Here is a 15,506-nt window from a genome sequence, read left to right on the forward strand (position 1 = left end):
AGGATCGGAAAAGCAGCCACAACTCTGTCCAGACTCAGCGAGAGAGTGGAATAAGATCAAGTTGTACACCCACACCAAAATGCAAGTCTACAGAGCCTGCATCCTCAGCACCCTCCTTTATGGCAGTGAGTCTTGGACCCTGAACGCCCGCCAGGAAAAGAGACTGAATGTCTTCCACTTGCGCTGCCTCAGGCGCATCCTTGGAGTATCGTGGAAGGACAGAGCGTCCAACAGCGCTGTCCTTGAGCAAGCTGGAATCTCAACCATGCACACCCTCCTCAGGCAGCATCGGCTCTGCTGGCTTGGCCACGTCCACAGGATGAATGATGGAAGGATCCCAAAAGACATCATGTATGGTGAGCTAGCCTCTGGCAAAAGACCTCCCGGACGCCCCCCACTTGCGCTACAAAGATGTTTGCAAGAGGGACCTCAGGGAGGCAGACATCGAGCCAGACAACTGGGAGGAGCTGGGAGACGATCACAGCAGATGGAGGCAGGAACTACACAAGGGCCTTCAGAAGGGTGAGATGAGGATCAGACAGCTGGCAAAGGAGAAGCGAGCCCACAGAAAGCACAGTAAGGACCTGTCAGACACCCATTACACATGCAACAGATGCAGCAAGGACTGTCGCTCTCATGTGGGCCTTCACAGTCACAGTCGATGCTGCAAATGATGATCCCAAATGGAACTACGAAGGGCGCAATCCATAGTCTACGTAGACTGAAGGATGCCTACTACTACTACTAGCTGTAGATAAATGCAAGAGTTGCTCTCAGGGTGTGTCTACATGGGCACAGATCTTCAAAATAGCCATGCTAATGGCCATTTCAAAGATTACTAATGAGGTGCTGAGTTGAATATTCAGCACCTCATTAGCATTAGGACGCTTCTGGCTGCAGCGCTTCAAAAGCGCCTAGCTCAGCGTGGCTACACGGGGGTCCTTTTCTAAAGGACCCTGCATCTTTCGAAATCCCCTTATCCCGCTCACTGAGCGGAATAAGGGAATTTCAAAAAGTGCGGGGTCCTTTCGAAAAGGACCCCTATATAGCCGTGCCAAGCCGCATGCGTTGCTTTTGAAGCGCTGCGGCTGGAAGTGTCCTAATGCTAATGTGGTGCTAATTATTCAATTCAGTGCCTCATTAGTAATCTTCGAAATATGGCTGTTTCAAAGATTTGTTCCCATGTAGACCCAGCCTCAGTGAAGTGTGCTCTTTTTAATATTGAAAATGTTGCCATACTCAGAAAACTTTTTAAAAAGAAGTCCAAGGATGATAATTTCTATTCTCATTTAATTGGATTGTCTGTAATGGATTTATCTTCCAAAGTGTATTTATTATGTTAAAAATGAATTTTCTAAATGGGTACAGCTCAGTTCTGGCTGAGGTGGGGTAATGGCTTCTGCTTTCTGAGGAATTGCTTATGGACTGTTAAATGTCTTTGGTGATTATAGAGTAATATGAACTCCATCAGAAGAACTGGATCTTTGCATAGACTGTCTCCCCTTTCCTTTTCACCTAGTTAGCTATGCCAGACTGTGTGTCAGAACACCAAAGTGGGTTGCAAGCCACCAGGGCAGAAGCTGAAGCCCAGGCTCCACTCCCACCTGCGGTATAAGGGCTTGGGCTCCGCTCCCCATCCGCCTAGTGCAGTGGGGCTCAGGGTCCTGGGGGGTCATGTAGTAGTTGTCATCAGAAGAGGGCTGGAATGCAATGAACTTTGAGAACAACTGCAGGAACATTTCTAAAATCTATGATTTCTTGCTTGCAAAACACCAGGTGGGAAAACATCTGGATGGTTTGGCATAAAAGTTCCAATTTAATAGTCATGTTAGGACTCCACAGCTCTAGAAGGACAAAATGCTTGAATTGATCAGGAGATCTAGGTTTGCTTGCTGTGTTCCCACCATATGAACTCTTTAGACAAGGCCAGTGGTGGCATCTAAGGTTGGGACTTCCTTCTTCATTGTAACACTGCTTCCTTTGGTTATTTTGCAGGCAATTGAAAATATTGACACACTGACTAACCTGGACAGCCTATTCCTGGGAAAGAACAAAATCACCAAACTCCAGAATTTGGATGCACTGACAAACCTGACAGTGCTTAGTATACAGGTATTGAGTTTCCTTGGCCTCCTCATTCCACCTTGACAATGGAGTGTGTAAACTACAGCACAATTTAAAACATGACTCAGCCGGAATCAGCAGGTCTGCACACTTTCTTCAGCTTCTTAACAGAGAGAGAGCCTTGTTGGTCTGTATTTATCAAAACAAAAAAGCAGTCATGTGGCACTTGAACAAAATAATTTAGGTGATGAGCTTTTGTGGGATAGGCTCATTTCTTCTGATCTAGTAGTAGGTAGTCTGTTGTGTCTGATGATGACATCTTGAGCTTGCACAGGCTTGTCGGTTTGTGGACTCGCATGTGGCTGAGGAGTCCAAGCTGTAAATGGCATGGGCATTCACAGTGGGGGAAGGGAGTTGTCCTGGCTCTGTTGGTGGAGCTGTTGCTGTTGCTTTCTTCCTCTTGTGAGCATCAATGAGGCCTACACATCGCTGCTCTTCAAAGTTGTCATACACATGTCGTACGAGAGCACGCCAGCCTGTTCGGTCTTTTGCATGCTGCTCTAACTGATCTGGTTTTAAACCAGCACGAGCAATGTTGGCCTTCACGCAGTCTTTATACCTCTTGCGAGGCCTACCTTGATTCCTTTTGCACTGGGAGAGTTCAGCGTAGAGGAGTTGCTTAGGGATTCTTGACTCCTCCATTCATATGACGTGCCCTGTCCAGCAAAGCTGGGCTTTCAGAATCATGACTGTGATGCTTGTGGTTCCTGCTCTGTCCAGGACTTCCAGCTTCATAACTCTGTCCTGCCATCAAATGTGCAGTATTGACCTCAAGTTACATGTGTGGAGCTCCAGCAGTTTTATATGTTTTCTGTACAAGGTGCAGGTTTCACAGCCATACAGAAGACTGGTGAGGACTACAGCCTGGTACACTTTCAGTTTAGTGGACTTGCGATCTACAGCCTTACCAAAACGCACGCAATATATAATGCACAAAAATCGTTATCAAGGTTGATAAATCAGAACAGTTTTTATCATTGTTGGCAAATCAGATAGAAGAGCAGAGAGAGAGGGGTGTGCGGTGGGGAAGTAAGTGTTAGGTCAAACATCAAAGTATGTGAACAAGTCGTTATAATGGGTCAGGTAATTGCTGTCCCTGTTCAAACCATATGTTAATGTGTCAAATTTGACTATGAATGTTAGTTCCAAACATTCTGTCTGTAGACGATGTAATCTCTTTTCTTCAGAACACAAACCTCTCGGGTCTTTAACAGAGTGGCCCAATCCATTAAAGTGCTGACTGACAGGTTTGTGTATTTGGAGATTTCTGATGTCTGCTCTGTGTCCATTCATTCTTTGGCAAAGAGTGTTTGCAGTCTGCCCTATATACACAGAACAGGAGAATGTGCCCATAATTATGTAATTAATGTTGTTAGGTCCAGTCGGATTTGCCAACAGTGATAACAGTTTTTCTGATTTATCAACCTTGATAACAATTTTGGACCTCTGTGCTTTATATATTGAGTCTGTTCTGGTAAGGCTATAGATCTGAAGAAGTGAGTCTGTCCCACAAAAGCTCATCACCTAATACATTATTGTGTTAAAGTGCTACATGATTGCTTTTTTGTTTTCAGCTTAGACGGCAATATTCATTTGAAATTGCAACTGCTATTAAGAGTATCAAGTAAGTGTCTAGTTCTGCACTGGTTGAGGGGAGGAAAAAAGAAACATCTTCTCCATTCTCAGCTGAAATAAGCTTTACTAACTTCAACCTTTGATTAAAAAAGGAAACCTTTCTTAATTGACATGGCAAACCCAAATATTATAAACCACCAGGCTTAGAGGTACCAGGGCTCAGCCCTACCACAAATCAAGCACTGGACTTGATCCTGCAGCAGCAGTTCCCGGAGGCTGCTTTTCTCTTGCTGCAGAAGTAGAAGAACCCTCTCCAAGGCTGTGCTAAATGAGGGGGTGATACAAAGTGTCTCACTTAACATGCAGCATTTATAAAAGTAGTGAAAAGCATTTGGTAGTAAAAACATAAAAACAGCCATATTGGGTCAGACCAGTTGTGTATCTAGCCCTGTATCCTGCCTTCTCACAGTGGCCAATGTATGGTGTCCCAGAGGGAGAGCACTGAACATGCAACCATCAAGTTGATTCATCCTCTGTTGCCTATTCCCAGCTTCTGGCAGACTGAGGGTAGCGACACCATCCCTGCCCATTCTGACAAATAGCCATTGATAGAGCTACCCTCCATAAGGTTATTTAATCCTTGTTTGAGCCCTGTTAATGTCTGGGCTTTCAGGACATTCACTGAGAGAGTTTTAGAGGTTGAGAGCATTGTGTGAAGAAAATATTGCCTTTGGTTTGTTTTAAACCTCCTGTCTATTAATTTCATTTGGTGATCCTAGGTCTTGTGTTATGAGGAAGAAGGAGTAAATAGCAATTTTTTTCTACTTTCTCCACAAGTCATGATTTTATAGACCTGTCATAGCTTCCCTTAGTTACCTCTTTTTCCCATCTGAAAAGTCCCTGTCTTGTTAATATTTCCTAATATGGAAGTTGTGTCATGCCCCAATTGCATTTGTTTCCCTTTCCTCTACTTTTTCCAGTCTCTCTCTCTCTCTCTCTCTCTCTCTCTCTCTCTCTCTCTCTCTCTCTATATATATATATATATATATATATATATATATATATATATATATATATATATATATATATATATATATATATATATATATATATATATATATATATATATATATAGTGTGTGTGTGTGTGTGTGTGTGTATATGTATAATTTGAGATGGGGCAACCACATCTTCATGCACTATTCAAGATGTGGGACTATGCTTGATTATATAGAGGCAATATGATGTTTTCTGTCTAATCGATCCCTTTTCTGCTTGCTGCTGCATACTGAGTGACTGTTTTTAGAGAACTATCCAGAATGACTCTAAGATCTTTCTTTAGTGGAAGCAGCTAATTTAGACCCTGTCATTGTATATGCATCATTGGGATTATGTTTCACAATGTGCATTACTTTACACTGATCAGTGCTGAATTTCATCTGTCACTTTGTTGCTCGTTCACCCAGTTTTGTGAGATCCTTTTGTAGCCCTTAGTAGTCTGCTTGTGACTTAGGTATCTTGAGTAGTTTTTCATATCATCTTCAGATTTTACCCGGTTACTGCTTATATCTTTTTCATTTATGAATGTGTTGAATAGGACTGTTGCCAGTACAGACCTCTGGGGAACATCACTTGTTTCTTCTCTCCATTATGAAAACTGACCGTTTATTTCTCGCCTGTTTTCTGTCTTTTAACCCGTTTGATTCATGGGAGCTCTGACCCTCTTATTCTATGGCATCTTAATTTGCTTAAGAGCCTTTGATGAGAGAGCTTGACAGAGGCTTTTTGAAAATCTGAGTACCCTATAGCCACTGGATCTCCCTTGTGCACATGCTTGGTGACCCTCTCAAAGCATTTTAGTAGATTGGTGAGGTATGATTTCTGTTTACACAATCCAAGTTGACTTGGTCATCTGTGTGTCTGATAATTCTATTCTATTCTTTAGTTTCAACCAGTTTGCCTAGTATTTCAATTAGGTTTATTGGCCTGTAATTGCTGGGATCACCTCTGGAGTCCTTTTTTTAATTGGCATCACATTAGCTATCCTCCAATCATCTGGTACAGAAGCTGATTCAAATGATAGGGTACAAACTACAGTAAATAGTTCTGCAATTTCATGTTTGAATTCATGGGTGAATACCATCTGGTCCTGGTGACTTATTACTCTTAATAGTTTTACCAGTTTGTTCCCAAACTACATCTAATAACATCTTTGTTTGGTTCTGGGAAACTCTCTCTTTTCCTCTGCACACCAGTATAGCAGCCTGGCAAGTTCCAGCAGGGGGTATAATGGTCTGACATTCATACACACTATATACTGCCAATAAAAGCTTAGAGACACAGTAAATACATAAGACATGTACTGGGGGTATGTTTACAACTGCTACATCATCCTCTTCCATAGATCATAAAAACAATATTAAATGAATGCTGTTTAAGTCCATGCCTGGTCTGCTAAAGAAACTAATCAGAAAAGGGCTGCAGCTGCCCTAAATAGGGGGAGAATCTGAGATCCTACAGGTCTGAAGGGACTCTGGCTCACCTAGAACTTGCTTGTGAGTTGGTTACAAAAGTTTGAAGAAGTTCAGTGCCTCGGCTCCACGGAGGACAGTGTTGTGCAGCTCCTTCCTCTGTAATAGGCAAAGTCCTTCTTTTCCGTGTACTTTGTATCTATTGACGTGATCTGTGCTCTGTAGAAATGTTCTTGAAATTCTTATACAAGTGGGTGTTCTAAGTTCATTCTTTTGAACTGGGCTTTCACTTCCCTCCTGTACCATTTCAGAGCAATCGGCTGACCAAGGTTGAGGGTTTGCAGAACCTAGTGAATCTGCGTGAATTATACCTTAGCCACAACGGTATAGAAGTCATCGAGGGACTGGAGAACAATGTGAGTGTTTCATTCGCTTTCCTTAAAGAGTTGTCGGGGTGCATGAAACATGGAGCCAGTTGAAAAGCTGTACAAATTCTCTACAGGCACACGCTTTGCCCAGGGGCTCAGAAAGTCTGTTGGCTACCCTGGCTGTGAGTGCATCTTACTGAGGCACCATAAATGATTGAGTGAGTTGTCATGGATCAGAAGAGGCAAACCTTGCTGTCTTGCTCTTTTAAATCAGTCCAATGTTATGTATTTCTCCCTCAGATTGCCCCTGTGGAGAAGCCCATGATGCTTCCGTGCCCTTTTATCAGTAGGTGACACTGTGAGGCCCTTGTGGAGATCAAAAGAATCAGAGTTGTTTGGCAGATCACCGTTACTCCTGGGAGAAGTTCTCCGTGCCTGTCCACCTACAGAAAATGGCTCCCCTGCAGATTTCCCATGGCTCCCTACAGCAAACAGCAGGGAAGCAAAGCCAGGCCACACAAGGAGGGTGTGGCAAGGGGATGATCATGTGTGCAGTTTTTGGGAGGGTTAACTTCCCTCCACCCCGCAAAGGCATGGGGTTATGTGCCACTGTTGTGCCCTGCCCTACCCCATCCCACACTTCCGCAGAGCTGCCCAGTTGAAAGAGGCTGTGTCTGGTAGCTGAATGCAACCTCCTGGGTCTCAACGCCAGTTGTGCTCCTCTTCTGTGTGCTGGCTGGGAACCTGCCCATTTTCTGTGGAACAGTAAGGGCCTGTGGCGAAGTCGGGTAAGGGCATGGGGGGAAATGATGATGTAAGGATGTGGGAGGATGGCAGAGGGGAAGGACAAGGATGAAAGGGAGGGGAATATGGGAGTGAGGGGAAGGGGGTACGACAGTTACGAGGGGAAGTAAGAGCCCATCATGCAGCCTCCCCTATTAGGCAAGTCCATCAAACCCTCCCCCTAACTAGCCCTGTGCCTTTACCCCCTTGCACCCAGACTCTCACCTTACTCATCCCCAGACAGCTGCACCTGGATGAGCCTCCTGCCAAGCACCAACCACCATCACCTGACTCCACATTGCCCCTGCACCCAGAACCTCCCAGTGAGCCCCTGTGCATCCAGATATCCTAGTGAGCTGCCCATGCCTAGATTGCCCACGCAGAAACCTCTCCACACCTGCATCCACCCCATGCTTAGCCCCTCCACACTTGGGCACTCCTTGGCTGAACCATCCCAGTCACACCTCGTGCGTCTAACACAGAGGGGCAGGCCCCGCTCTTGCACTGTGTCAGGTTCAAAACATAAAAGCAGTGCTACATGACTGCTCTTTTGTTTTGGTAGAATACAGACTAACACAGCAAGTAACAGACTGTCACTGTCAGATTCAGTGTCACTGCCAAGTCCTTGCACTAAGGGAAGCGGGGGCTTCAAAGTAATCTCCCACCTCAGTGCAACCATCAGCCTGTGCTCCCCCTGCCATGCTAGAGCCACGTTTGACAAATAAAATTTGCAGAATTTTAAAACATTGTGTACATATTTTTTAATTTTTTGGCACAGAATTCCCTCAAAAGTAGCATGTGCATGTTAAGGTATAACTTTTCTAAAACTCTTAGGCTTGCTAATGCATAGAATACCTTTCTTTAAACCTGCTGCCTGAAAGAGGTTTTTAATCATACTTTTGGTAGAGTCCAAAACTTGTTGGAATGTCTGATTATTAATTTCGAAGTATAGTAAGTAAAGCTCACTGCTCAGGAGCAATTGGTTTATCAGCGGTTACTGGCCAGCTAGTAATTATTTTCAGTCATAGTATATAGCTTCTGGGAGACTGGCAAGCTGTCTTAATTTAAAAGTTATCTTCTCTCCTGCAGGATAAGCAGTGAGAGTTCTCCTTACACTGTATGTATTTTCTGCCCTATTCAGAAGTTTGATAATCTTGGCGTATAGGGCAATGCCAGTTAGTGCCTGCATAGCCAGTTATGCTTTTGCTAGCTAACCATGTAGCCAGGTGGCAGTGCTGTTACTAGTGCTATTCATAATTTTCAGCCCTGGGAAATTGAGGGGTAGAAAAGGAGATTCAAACTGAAAGTTTTTATTTGCTTGTTTTAGAACAAACTTACAATGCTGGACATTGCATCCAATAGGATCAAAAAGATTGAAAATGTCAGCCATCTAACAGAGCTTCAGGAATTCTGGGTAAGTGCAGGCCTTACTGAAATAGACACATATTGGCCGTGTCTATGCTAGCCCCAAACTTCGAAATGGCCATTTCGAAGTTTACTAATGAAGCGCTGAAATACATATTCAGCGCTTCATTAGCATGCGGGCGGCCGCGGCACTTCGAAATTGGTGCGCCTTGCCGCCGCGCGGCTCGTCCCGACGGGGCTCCTTTTCGAAAGGACCTCGCCTACTTCGAAGTCCCCTTATTCCCATCTGCTCATAGGAATAAGGGGACTTCAAAGTAGGCGGGGTCCTTTCGAAAAGGAGCCCCGTCGGGACGAGCCGCGCGGCGGCGAGGGGCGTCAATTTCGAAGTGCCGCGGCCGCCCGCATGCTAATGAAGCGCTGAATATGTATTTTCAGCGCTTCATTAGTAAACTTCGAAATGGCCATTTGCATGGCCATTTCGAAGTTTGGGGCTACTGTAGACACAGCCATTGAGAGAGATACTTTTTGTCTGGGTTTGGTGTAGAGGGTTCAGAATGAGTGGTGCATTTCTTAAATTCACATTCCAGTGCTCATTAGATCTGATGTGGATGGAGGGGTTTTTGTGGGTTTTTTTGTTTTTGTTTTGCCAGTGTTCCCTTTGTACTGGTCCTCTTCTTACTTGTCTTGGGGAGGTCATGACAGCTTTGAATTATAGAACAATACCTTCTCCTGTTTTTTCCCAGCTAGCTGTTTTATAGGTTACTATATATGGCTGTGTAATAGAAATAGATGTAATGTTTTGGTGCAGAGTTTTTAAAAGAAGTTTTAAAGTAGAGTCAGTCTCATCAGTTCCTTGTAAATTCTGGGGAGAAATACACCTGTTGTCTGGGTATTTCCGCTCCTGTTAGCCAGATTATAAGACTGAGCTGGCTATGGTTGCTGGCCTTCTGGAGGGCTAAGCCCTGTATTTATTTTTTTCTCTCCTGCATTTTCTGTCAGGAAGAAAACAAAGTTTGAGCAGAGGAGCAGATACTTACCTGGAGTCTCAGTGCTCCAGCCCAGACGTTGGAAGCTGTGCTTCAGTGTACAGTGTTTCTGGCTATATTCAGTTAGGGTGTATCAGCATTTGTTCTGCTACTGCTTAGTAAATAGTGGCAGGCTTGCCAGCTGTGCTAGTGGGTGTGCTATAAAAGCCACTTCATTCTGTTGCACATTTTTGTCATTGGCGCTTTTCACTATCTGAGCCTTTGGGTGAAGACTTTGACTGCAAGGCTGGGAAGACTAGAATCCAGTATATAAGCCTCTTGGATCGTGCTCTTCCAGCCCTTGAGCATGGCTTTCCAGAGGCCCTAGTAGTCAGTTTTGTGGTTCCCATCTGAGCCTAGTCATGCCAGAATCAACTCCCTTTAGGTACCCAGGAGCTCAAGCATCTTATAAAGTATGGCCTTCTACAATCCTCAGAGTAAGACTACAGACTAGCTGGTAGGTGCAGAATTGGTGCAGTTCTTTTCAAGTTACCAGACGCTTCCCCTCACCTCCCTCCTCCTCCTCCCCCGGCCGCCTCCTTTGAACCAAGTGGAGAAATTCACAAAGCATTTTGCTCCCAGGAGAAGTAGTAACTCCAGCTCCTGATGTTTCCTTCCTGAGGAAGGAAAGGCTGCGTCTACCCTCGTCCCCTCCTGTTGGAAGGGGTGTGGTAACGAGGCAGTTCAGAGCAAGCTACTAGGCGCTAACTTGCTTATTCAGCTCCTCATTAACATAATGACAGCTGCGCAAATTTTCAAGTGCAGACTTCGAATTGCAGATTGACAACGTAAATGTGGGTAGCTTCGAAATAAGCACCCCACTTCGATATTCCCTTACTCCGATCTAGTTTTGTGGGACTAAGGGAATGTCGAAGTGGGGCACTTATGTAGAAGCTCCCCACATCTACCCCATCAAGCTGCAATTCGAAGTCTGCACTTTGAAATTGGTGCAGCTGCCATTATGCTAATAAGGTGTTGAATATGCACGTGAATGCCTCATTAGTCTTCTTCAAATTGCCTCATTACCATGCCACCTCCAACAGGAGGGGGCGAGTGTAGAAGCAGCCAAAAGGAGCAACTTTATTTTAGAGGACTTGGTGAAGAGGCACCTACTGAAGTGAAGAGTAGATCACTGGTAAAGGTCTGTTCATGATCTCTAACTCTTTTCCCATCTGAGCCTCCAATTTTCCTCTCTGGTACTCTTCTAACCTGGGCCACCTTTAGGGAAAATTGCACCCTGAGCAAACTTGTATTTTGGCACCCTTCATCAGTCCTGGCTCCTTGCGCTTCTCTTGCCCTATTACCTCTAGGCCCTGCTGCCTCTTCCAGTGCTTAATTTGTACTGAAGGAGATGCCAGAGCTCAGGCCCACCACAAATTAAACACTCTCTGGGAAATCTGACTTGTGCTGTTACATGGAAGCTGAATCTTGCCAGACCTCACAGCCCCCTGGCACTCTTGGTTCACCAGGGGCGCCATTTCAGAGTGGAGGTGGGCAGGACAACTTTTTACCATAATTACAGGGGACAGTTAAGCACCTGAAAACTCCAGGGTGTGCGTGTGGTGTTTGTTTTTTGCAGATAACATAGAAATTGTTGATTTTGACGTACACAAATACACACATTTTCCTCAATAATTGAAATTTACAGATAGGGAGAGCCAGAAAAATGCTGCTTACGAACTCGTGAGAGTCAAGATTTGGTGATGACAAACTTCTGAATTGGGCTTGTTACACATGGACTAATGAATGACTAGTTAAATCAACAAATCATTTCTGGCTTTAGGGTATTTATTTTGTATATCTTGACAGGTGATATTGACATTTACTGTTTTGATGTAGTCAGGTTGGTACCAGGATGACCCACAAGGTGGGTGAGGGGTTATTTTTCATTGGACCAAATATTATTGGTGGAGGAAAGAATCTTTCATACCCCACAGAGCTTGGTATGTGGCTCAAGGCAGGGTTTGTGCTGTCCCATGATATCTGCATCTTGCCAGAATCCACAGCTCTCTGGCTATGTCTGGTTTACCAGAGGTACCATTTCAGACTCTTTTTTTTTTTTTTTATTTTTATTTTATCGGTGGGGCAGAACATGTCTGTAGTGCTACAAAGGACTTCTCCTACCAACCAAAGTTGGTCCGAAATAAAAAAGAGAGAGATTACCCCACACGGCTCGTCTTTCTCGTTCAAAGCTTAAACTCTTTGAATCTCAACCTCCACAGTCATTAAAAAATTCTGATCTCCCCCGTAATATTCCACAATGGTGAAAATTAAAAATTATGAAAATACTAAAAAGCCTGGAACCTAACAATTTGTATTGCACATCAAAGAGAGGAAGAATGAAAAGTGCATTCTAACAGGTTTATTTGGGTGGAAGCTTTGACAGATTGAACGGACTTCATTGAATGCATTGGAATGGACATACGGGGAAGAAGGGATACTTATCAAGTGTGGGTCCAGTGTTAATGAGGCCAGTTCACTCAGGTTGGGTATGGAGTGCTCCCAGTAGCTGATGTGGAATTGTGAAAACCTAGAGAAGGGGAAAATGTCAATATAGTGTTAAGTGCAGCTTGTGGAAACAAGCAGTTTATCCTTACCCACTGGCTTATTTTTTTAAACAATCAGTTATTGAATTAAAGGTAAATGGGTTAAAATAAAGTCACAGCAGGCTGGTAGACACCACACCCTATAACACCCCTCCCCTCCCATTCCGACCCCTGTTCAGCTGGGGGTGGGTGGGGGAAGCACATAAGGGAGCTGATCTCAGTGACACTTCTTTATCTCCCATGCATCCACCCACCTGCCTGACTCTGGGACCAAGCAAGTGAAGCCTGTTGGTGCAGGTGGTGGGGAGAGATGAGGAGAGAGCTTGGCATACAAATCCTGGCAGAAAACCTTGTGGGTGGAGAGGAGGTGGGATGTGTGTAATGTAATCCAGTCCATGCCCCCCGTCTCTGCAGAGAAGAGATTGGATGGGAGCAGGCAGTCTGCAGCACCGCCCCCCCGCCCCCCGGGTAGTGTGGTGAGGCTCATTGTGCAGAGCTGTGTGCTCCAGTCCTGTTGGCAGTGTCCAAGAAAGGGCTTGATCCTTTCCCTGGCAAGTGGGGCTCTCAGGGAGGAAGGGGAGTGGATCCAGACCTACACTATGGTAACACACAACCAGATAGTAGGGCTGCTCCAAGACCCATCCAGCTGGAACACACAGAGGCAAACTACACACATGCCTCTCCTCACCCCACCAGCCTCTGCTGCCCGTCCCAGACACAAGGTCTGGAGGGGAGCCTCTTCTGGCACAGCCCATTTCGTGCACTCCCCACATGGCTCCTACAGATGCCTTGTGTCCTAGGAGAATGGAAACACCCTCCCTTGCTGCTGCTGCTGCTGCTGCTCCTCCCACCAGAGGAGTTACTTGAGAGTGAGTGCCTCAAGATCAAGCTGAAGGTCGTCCTGGGCTATAGCCCTGTCAAAGGCTGTCATTGCTTCTAGCCTGGTCTTGCATCTCTCCTGATGGAGAAAGCTGAGCAAAATTCTCTTTGCAGCACATCAGTGTTGCTCCTGCTCTAGTTGCAGCCTCGCTGAGTGAGGTATGAAGCCCACCATTGTAGAACTATTTTTTATTAATTGCAGGGAGCCATTCCTAAATTTGCATGCCTGCTTCTGACTCTGCTCAGTGCCCTAAATAAACATATTACAATTCACAAGCGATACCACTTCCATGCTAAGTCCAGGAACATTGCAGAGAGTTTATTACTTATTAGCTGTTATTTGTTAACTGTTCAGGGGAAAATGATTCCCATACTGTGGGTGTGGGCAAGAGAAATTGGGGCACCAGCAGATTAACTTATCTGAGGTGACACAGGAACTTTGTGGCAGAGTTGAGAAGTGATTTCCAGAGGCCCAGTCCAGTGCCTGAAGCCCACAATCAGTGCGCCCTCAGATTTGTTCAGCCCACGGATACAAAAGAATTATGTGCACTGAGGCATGTACCGGTGTGCACCACCCATAGAAACACATGCTGCTGGCTGTGGGCACTCTGAGCAGCTGGACAGCGCCTGACTGTCTCCTGAGCAGCCACCCAAGTGCTCTGCTTACAGGGAATACTGTCCGGGACAGGACCGGACCGTCTGATGGCAAGACCTGGCCCCTGCTGGAGCAGCTCTCTTTTCCGGGGTGGTGGGAAGTAGGCATTTCAAGGAAACACACTGATTTTCCACATCACAGCTGTCATTTTGGGGAAGTTGGGAGTTCAGTGCTGCTTGCCTTGGTTACGTGGTGTTCGTGGGGAACAGTGCACTGAAGGAGGCCTGATCCCCTATTTTGAGAGTAAGGATGCTGCAGCTGCAGTAACTTCTTCTGAACCTCCTGGCTCTGCTTACAGGAGCTAAGGAGACCTGAAGCTTTCACATCTGGGACTGGGGCATTGTGGCTGCATGGTAATGCTCCTCCCTTCCTCTGACACCTGCACTGGAGTGTGGCCAGGATCCAAATGTGGGACTGCATGGTGTGCTTGCATCCCTCTCTCCCCCTCTGCCAGCTGCTGCGTATTGTCTACAGGGACATGCAGGGAGTCTCTTTGCTATGGAAGCCACCTGCCTTCCAGTGGCTTTGTTCAGAGTAGCGGAGTTGGAAAGACCCCAGCTATCAAGAAGTCACAGTTAGCCCTGAGGAGGTTTGGTTGCATTGTGGAGGGATGAGGCCTCTCTTGTAGAAGGCACTGAGATCTGAGCAGGTCTTAAGTTTACGGCTTGAACAATGCAGCCTCTTCTAGGAGAGTCAGAGTGCTTCCCAAAGGAGACATGAGAGAAACCCTGCTGAAGTGAGGCTCACAGCATTTCCACCCCTACATGAGAATCTCCTGCCTAGAAGAGGTCGGTGCCCTTAGACTGGAGAGTTCAAGCTTTGCCTTGCCAGGCAGCAGCTATCTTTAGGGCAGCAGTAATAAAAGAGAGCCTTTGAACCTGTCCTTGAGGCCAAACCTGCTGACCATCCCTGCCAGCATGCTGAAGGGACAAGTCGTGAGGGGCTGGGGTATGCAGTGGGTAAGGGATTCCTGTCATGCTCTGTAGATAAGAGATCCAGTAGGTGGCTTATCCATGGATCATTTATGCAGGGAACAGATGCTAATCTTTCAAGCTGAATAGTGGTTACACACTACAAGGGAGTGGGCATTGTGGTGGATGTTGCTGAAGAATAACTGTTCTGGAGTAGGGAACAGAGGCTCAACAAGGCTTCACACTGAGAAAGTTCATATGGTGTCATTCTTCCTAGCAAGTTCCTAGCAGGTTGGTAACCACAGAGCCAGACAGCCCCATGGGTCTCTGTAACAGGTGACACCTCATGAGCAGTGTCTGTCTGGGTTATGTTCTCACTAATGAAGTTTTGCTGGGAGTGACGTGTGTGTGCTTCACAGATGAATGACAATCTCATTGAGAGTTGGAGCGACCTGGATGAGCTAAAGGGAGCCAAGAATTTGGAAACTGTATATCTGGAGAGAAACCCCCTGCAGAAGGATCCTCAGTACCGGCGCAAAATCATGCTGGCTCTCCCTTCCGTCCGGCAGATCGATGCCACGTTTGTCCGATTCTGAATCTCTTGCCTGAACTCCCTCCTTCCCGCCATGGAGAAATGTCCCAGCTGGGTTTTTTATCCACTTACCACTACCCAAGTCTTCAGTACACTGGCACAGAGCAAGTGGCCAGTAAAAAGCACTGAGTATCAGACCTTGTGTATAATGCACACTCTTGTTGTTGTTTTTGAAATATTATGATAATTATTATTAAATCTTAACACATGATA

The 15,506-nt window shown here is 45.7% G+C and overlaps 1 protein-coding gene across 1 annotated transcript in view; it reads left to right on the forward strand.

The window, feature by feature from the left end:
• Positions 1–15,506, forward strand: part of PPP1R7 (protein phosphatase 1 regulatory subunit 7) — a 38,307-nt gene extending 22,801 nt beyond the window's left edge. The window contains exons 7-10 of the mRNA XM_075004138.1: positions 1,996–2,112; positions 6,481–6,585; positions 8,648–8,734; positions 15,121–15,506. Of these exons, the coding sequence (XP_074860239.1) occupies positions 1,996–2,112; positions 6,481–6,585; positions 8,648–8,734; positions 15,121–15,297 (486 nt within the window). The 3' untranslated portion in view covers positions 15,298–15,506. The remainder of the gene's footprint in view (positions 1–1,995; positions 2,113–6,480; positions 6,586–8,647; positions 8,735–15,120) is intronic.

The sequence above is a fragment of the Carettochelys insculpta genome, chromosome 10, assembly GCF_033958435.1.
Source record: "Carettochelys insculpta isolate YL-2023 chromosome 10, ASM3395843v1, whole genome shotgun sequence".
In the NCBI taxonomy this organism is placed as follows: domain Eukaryota; kingdom Metazoa; phylum Chordata; order Testudines; family Carettochelyidae; genus Carettochelys; species Carettochelys insculpta.